Source organism: Pangasianodon hypophthalmus, chromosome 24 (genome assembly GCF_027358585.1).
Source record: "Pangasianodon hypophthalmus isolate fPanHyp1 chromosome 24, fPanHyp1.pri, whole genome shotgun sequence".
In the NCBI taxonomy this organism is placed as follows: Eukaryota; Metazoa; Chordata; class Actinopteri; order Siluriformes; family Pangasiidae; genus Pangasianodon; species Pangasianodon hypophthalmus.
In genome coordinates, this window is record NC_069733.1 from 19,056,019 (window position 1) to 19,063,363 (window position 7,345).

The 7,345-nt window shown below is 40.8% G+C and overlaps 1 protein-coding gene across 1 annotated transcript in view; it reads left to right on the forward strand.

Moving 5' to 3' along the window:
* Positions 1-548: 548 nt before the first annotated feature.
* Positions 549-7,345, forward strand: part of gas2l1 (growth arrest-specific 2 like 1) — a 41,927-nt gene continuing 35,130 nt past the window's right edge. Inside the window, exons 1-2 of the mRNA XM_034299402.2 lie at positions 549-1,360; positions 3,200-4,124. Of these exons, the coding sequence (XP_034155293.2) occupies positions 3,456-4,124 (669 nt within the window). The 5' untranslated portion in view covers positions 549-1,360; positions 3,200-3,455. The remainder of the gene's footprint in view (positions 1,361-3,199; positions 4,125-7,345) is intronic.

Genomic DNA, 7,345 nt, shown 5'->3' on the forward strand with positions numbered 1-7,345 from the left:
AAGCGCTGTCTTGTTTTATCGCTTACATATTTATATTTATATGTATTTTTATTCTGTACATCCTTTAGTCACAGAAACAGACGTGTCTTGAAGACGTACGGAGGCCATGTTGGTTGGCGTAGCACTGATGGATGAAGTAGGACGTTTCGGACGACTGTAATCAGATTTCTCGTCTGATTGTTGGACGGCGTACGATTATTCGCAAACCCAAATCCGTACATCCATCTTGAATCCATCTGGAAGGGTTGATAAAGTTAACTCGGTGAAGTTAAAGGAATAATTCAGCACAGATGAAGAGAAGTTTATCTGTATTTGGGGTGGTGTTGGTTTCCACGACTTGCTTCCTGGATAGAATTTCAAGCTTTGGTACAAAACTAAAGCACAAAAACATAATGATTGATGGATGAACAGAGGAGTAAAATTTACATTCTAACCAGAATGTTCCTTTAATTGTCATTAATTACTGTTTATATATTTATATATATATATATATGACATAGCCACGTGCTGATGTATCAGAATGATGCAGACGTTATTACTGAAGGTTATAACACTTTCTAAAGGCTCTAGATGTCAGATTTGAAAGTTTAACCATCACTCTATATGGACCCTCTGTGTCTGTGTGTTTATTAGTGTTTAAACTGAGTGTTTAAGTGTTTTATTTTTCACCTCACCTCACTCGATTTGCTTATTTGGACGCAACCCCAGGGCCGCGTTCCAAACAGCTACGTATCAGAAATATAGGGCACTACGTGCTGCGCTGACGTCACTTGTCCACTTAGTGCCCTACGTAGGGCGCGCGCGGATATTTGGGACGCAACCCGTTAGCTTCTCCTGTCGCTTTAAAGGACAATTAGAGAGCAGATAGCTTCGGTTAGGGGTGTTTCTCTCTCTCTCTCTCTCTCTCTCTCTCTCTCTCTCTCTCTCTCTCTCTCTGTAGGCGAGCAGTCACGCCTTTCTCACACCGGGAATTACAGCAGAGTGTTGACACGCAAGTGGGAGAAACCCGAGGATTTGAAAAAGAAAGAGAAAGAGACAGAAAAGGGGGGAAAAGAGAGAGAAAAAAAGGGTTAGCTGAGAGAGAGAGACGTCGCTTTCAGGCTTTGTTTTCATCTGGATGTGGAGTGTTAAAGAGAAAACCACACACACACACACACACACACGGATTAAACACCTCAACACCACCCGAGTTGGATGTGATTAGATCAGGACGTGTGTGTGTGTGTGTGTGTGTGTGTGTGTGTGTGTTGGAGGACTATGGACCGAGGACAGTGTGATGGGACGCAGGACAGAGAGAAGTTCAGGACGCCATGGAAACCGTTCCACTGATTATTAGCAGCTAACACCATCATCATGCCGGGTAAGATCAAATACCTCTTAAATACTCGTTTGTTTTCCTCTCCTAAGTGTTTCTTTAACGTGTGTCGGGTCTTAATGACGCCTTCATAACGCTACATTCATATGACTCAGAGAGAGAGAGAGAGAGAGAGAGAGAGAGAGAGAGAGAGAGAGATTAGGCTTTTATCCTCCTGTACTTCAGTCACACAGGATCAGCGAGCTCGCGAGCTTTTTTTTTTTTTTTTTTGCATAAACACCAACGGTCTCTCATTTAAATACCAACCGAAATTATGTGGAACTTTCTGGAAGATTTCTGATAAAGAAGCCGTTAAAGCCGTTAAATGTTCATCACCACAGATTCAAATCTCTGCCTTAGGCTTAAACTTTCTACTCACTGACAAATAAACACTAACATCTACACTGTTATTAATCATCTTACACACACACTCACACATTAGTGTTGAATTACACACACACACATATGTAAGTATTTAATTAACACACACTTTAAAGTGTTGAATTACACATACTCTCTTTATAGTGTTGAATTAACCCACAATCTCTCTCTTTAGTGTTGAATTAACACACACATAGACTCTTAAGTGTTGCGTTAACACACACACACTCTTTATAGTGTTGAATTAACACACTCTTTATAGTGTTGAATTAACACACAATCTTTACCGTCTTGAATTAACACACACACGTTTTATAGTGTTGAATTAACACCCACACACTCTTTATAGTGTTGGTTAACATGTTGATTAACAACATGTTCAGGGCTGACTTAACACCACCTGGGTGCGAGGAATTAACACCTACAGTGTTATATCAACACTTTATAGTGGTAAATTACTGTATACAGTGTTGAATTAACCCTCAGAAGTGTTGGATCTACTATTTATTTTGTTAAAGTGCTATATACAGTGTTGATAAAACACTGAGAAGGGTTAATTCAACACTACATAATGTTAAATTACTGTATATAGTACTGAAGTAACTTTCAGCAGTGTTGATTTTACTCTTTATAATGTTAAATGATTGTATACAGTGTTAAATTAAGTCTCAGCAGTGTTTTATCAACACTTTATAATGTTAAATTGCTATATTCAGTATTGAATTAATCCTCAGAAGTGTTGAAATTGGTATTTATATTGTTAAAGTACTATATAAAGTGTTGATAAAACACTTTGAAGGGTTAATCCAACACTTTATAATATTAAATAACTGTATACAGTGTTAAATTAACTCTCAGCAGTGTTTTATCAACACTTTGTAGTGTTAAATTACCATATACAGTGTTGAATTAACTCTCACTAGTGTTGAATTTACTCTTTACAATGTTAAATTATTATATACAGTGTTGATAAAACACTGCTGAGAGTTAATTCAACACTTTATGATGTTAAATTACCATATACAGTGTTGAATTAATTCCTATGTGTAACACTGCCAAGTGTTGAATGAAGTCTTGAAACTATATGTTTAACTTTAAATTTCAAGTCAGCCGTTTGTTTTTACACACTGCACTGTTGAAGCAGCGTTATGGTACAGTGTTGAATTATCTTGTAAGGTGTTGAATGAGCCGTCTGCAGTGTTGAGTTTAAATACAAACCCTCTTTATAATGCTGAATCAGCTCTTTACAGTGTTGAATCAAAACACAAGCTAGAGTTTAGTGTTTAGTCTTTATAAACTTAACACCTACAGCTTTATTGAATTGGATGGTGTTTAATTAACACACAGATAACCGAATGAAGTCTTTAAAGTTTTTTAAGCTTTTGTGTTTAATTAACACACAGAAAACCGAATTAAGTCTTTAAAGTTTTTTAAGCTTTTGTGTTTCTGCCATTCGTCCTGTAGGAGCTTGATTGAGCACAATGTGGTGTTTGACGGAAACGTGGATCTCACACACTTCTGGATCCTTCACAGCTGCTTCTAAAGTGTGTTGATTACAAACACACACACACACACACAGAGCTCAGATACGTTCGTCATCCTTCAGACACCTCGAGCGAGTGATGTTGGTGTCTTCATCCCGCTTTCAGCAAACTCATCCATCCAGACAATCAGACGTCACTCCGTGTCTTTATTAACGTTCTCATTAATCAGAAACAACATGGCCGACCAGAGCAACATCCAGTGCGCCGCTTCGAAAAGCATCCGGCCGTTTAAGTCCAGCGAGGAGTATCTCTACGCCATGAAGGAGGACCTGGCCGAATGGCTGAACGGCCTGTACGATCTGGACATCACGGCCGACACGTTCATGGAGAGCCTGGAGACGGGCTGCGCCCTCTGTCGCCACGGCAACAACGTGAACCGCGCCGCACTCGAGTTCCTGTCCCAGCACCCGGATTCGTCGCTCCTCGCTCCCAGGCGGGACGTGGCGTTCCAGTCGCGCAACGTGGTTCCCGGATCGTTCGTGGCGCGCGACAACGTGTCCAACTTCATCAGCTGGTGCAGGCACGAGCTGCGCATCAAAGACGTGCTGATGTTCGAGACCAATGACCTGGTGGAGCGCTGCAACGAGAAGAACTTTGTGCTGTGCCTGCTGGAGGTGGCGCGCCGAGGGGCCAAGTTCGGCATGCCCGCCCCCATGCTGGTGCAGCTCGAGGAGGAGATCGAGGAGGAGATCCGTGACCAGGAGAACCTGCAGCAGAACGCCGACAAGCCGAGCAGCAGGAGGATTAATCGGGAGAAGAGGAACAGCAGCTCGGATACGGAGAACGTCAGCAGCTGGAAACAGCAGAAGAGAGTCCTGTGTGACATGCGCAACCTGGACGAGCTGGTGAGTCCCTGAGGACCAGAGTCACTAAATAACCCTCATGAAAGTGTGAGTGTGTGGGTGTGTATGTGTGTTTGGATGACACGCGTTTGCACTACAGGTGAAAGGTCAGGTCCAACACAGAGGTCAGAGGTCACAAGCTCAAATCAGCGCCAGGATCGGCTAGGCGCTTTCACTCGCTTCGCATAACGTCCACACGAGCGTCTGACCTTCTCAAATCACAAGTGTGTCAAGGTTTTACAGATTTTACTACCATCATAAACGTTACGAATTAAGAGGCTAAAGGTTTTAAAGGTGCAATCAGTGTTTTTTTTTTTTTTTTTTTTTGGAATCCCTTACTTGTACAAACAAGGAAACGTAGAACATGATTTAAAAAAACAACAACAACAACAGGTTAAGGTGCAGCGACAGTAAAAGTGGATTACGTTGCAGGGAAAACATGTTTGTGTTTAGGATTCAGTCATTTTACAGTGACCTGTAGATCCTGGGGGCGGAGCTTCGTGAACGTGGGCGGGGACGGGCTCATGCAGTAAAATGTCAAGCTCACCTAACTGTTAAAAAGCTAAACTTGGGGAAAAAAAATCTCACCTAACTAACGCACCTTTAAATCTTTGATCATTTGCATAATCAAGACAGTCGCTTTTGTCCACTTATTGTTGCAGCTGCATCACACAGAGGAAGCTAATTTTTTTAGAGATGTTTGACGATACGTTGAAATAAATATAATTACGCCACACGATACACACCGTTTTAATCACGTAAAGCCTCGGTTCATTATTCACTTGTTAGTTTCACAGTCTGTCGTCAGTCACTCAGCACTTTCCCTCTGCTTTAAACACAGATTGACCTTTCACCTCTCTGTCCCATGACTTTTACTGTGTGAACATTGTGTGTGTGTGTGTAAATAAACTTGTGAAAGAAGTCGCAGGTAAGCAGCTGATGATCACGAGCTGATACAGCGTGATGTTTAGGAAAATGTAAAATTTAAAAGAAAGAGAGAGATTTCCTCAAACGCTCAGGTTTCCAGTCTAGGGCTCGATAGAGATCGATAAATTTTGTTTCATTCGTTTATTTATTTTACAAATTAATATTAGAAATATATCGTGTGATAATATTTTCAAACGTCACACTCAGATGTTTAAAATAAACACATTTAAATTAAGTGTTCGTGGTATTTTAGACTTTTTCACTCTCCTGACACGACACGCTGCACTGAGCGCTAACGTCCGCAAACTAGCGTCGTGTCTCAAGTCGCGTACTTATAAACTATTCTAGACCGTTATTGCACACTCACCTGGTGTCCTATTCATTTTAAAATCCTCTCATGCCACCTCCAAACCTACCGAAAGCTCTGTTTTGCGAAAAAATCAGAAAATACTTTTGAATGTAAGGTCAGAATTTCCAATTTGAGACAAAGTTCATGACAACAATCACGACAACAGCGGGAAGGTTTTAACAGAGCTCGTGAGTGCGTGTAACATCGCTAAACATTTTACAGTTAGACTTGGAAACCTGACGGATAGAGATGTTTTGGTTCTGACGCATCGCATTAAGTCTTCCAGATCGACGGGCTAGAATGCGAAAAATGCAGCTCGTGTTACCGCTGCTTTCGCACACACACACACACACACACACACACACACACACACACACACACACACAACAAATATAAACCAGACTCCTCTGCCTGGCGTCGGGTCGTATCACCACCACGGCGTGGATTATTTTCCTGCAACAACACAACATTTCCTGCTAGACTGGAAAATCAATCTGTAAATTAGGATCTGACAAGCGCAAGAAGAGATTGTTTTTTTTTTTTTTGTTTTGTTTTGTTTTTTTTTAAAACAAATGTAACTTACAGAAGGAACTCCTGTGCTAGTTTAGGAGTAATAATATGTTGTTTGGGTGATTAATCATATTTTTTCTGACATTAGAAATCCTCAACTACTAGATCAACCAACGAACATGACAAACGTTCTGGTTAATTTTGACATGACGCCCCATCCGATGTACAGTTTAGTATAAAAGCTGTAAAAGCCTCAGGGAGGGAGGGAGCGAGGGAGGAGGAAGCCATTTTAGATTCAGCCGTAATGATAAAGCCATCGCAAAATGCGCTTCATCTGTCCTTCCAAAGCCGCCGATTTGGTTATCGAAACACAAACAGTTCGATCATTAAAGGTGCCTTAGATAAGATTTGTGAAAAATAGGCCTCTAATGGTTAAATGGGTGGAGTCTCATTCTTTAACTCATTGAGGCCCACCCCCATTTCCACCCAAGCTCCGCCTCCTAAACTTATGGTGGTTCAGCTAGAGTTAGCATTAGCAAGGACTGTCATGACTTCACTTTACTTTCATGCACACTCGGACCTTCGACTGCTTGAGTTACGACTCTATAAACACGCGACTTCTGTGAAGAGGCGTTGGGGGCGTGGCTATAAAATGACTGACAAGAAGCCAATCCAGATACAAACAAACATACAGTCCGGAAACCAGGTTTCCAAACTGGTTATTTATTTATTTATTTATTTATTTATTTAAAATTACAATGGCTTAAACCAGGGGTGCTCATTACGTTGATCATGATTGACCAATCAATCGCAAGACCTTTTTTTTTTCCCTCTGAATGAAAATTGATTGAATAAAAACAAATCTCTCAAAAATAATTTCTCTAACTCCAACTTTAAAGTTTACGTGCATGTTTTACATGGTGGATTTTACCATAATAATAATAATAATAATAATAATAATAACATGAAAAAGTAGATCTCTTGTCATAGAAGTGTGAGCAGCTCTGCTTTAAACTATTATTTATTATCATTTGTACATCATTTTCCACATTATTTGTGCTAGTGTAAGTGATAATTATTGACTGTTGCACCTTTAAGTGGCCATTTTGTGAGATAAACGCGTATACTCTCTGTGGCTTTGTAATGGCTGTCTCGCACGAGTTCTCCAGTGCTGCAGGTGGCGCTGTGACAGTTTCATGATGCCAAGAGGTACGTAAATAAATCCTGGAACACGACGTAGAGGAAATGAGGAACCGCTTATTTCGTATAATATCTGCGAAGACAAAAGGACGAGAGAAATAGACGAGACGATTAAACAAGTCGAGGTTTGAGGATGGCGAGTGTAGCGAGTTTGGGCACGGCTAGTTTTTAACGACCAACCGATGACGTTTACGCAACAGATCATCATCACTATAATAAACGGATACGATAAAGCTTT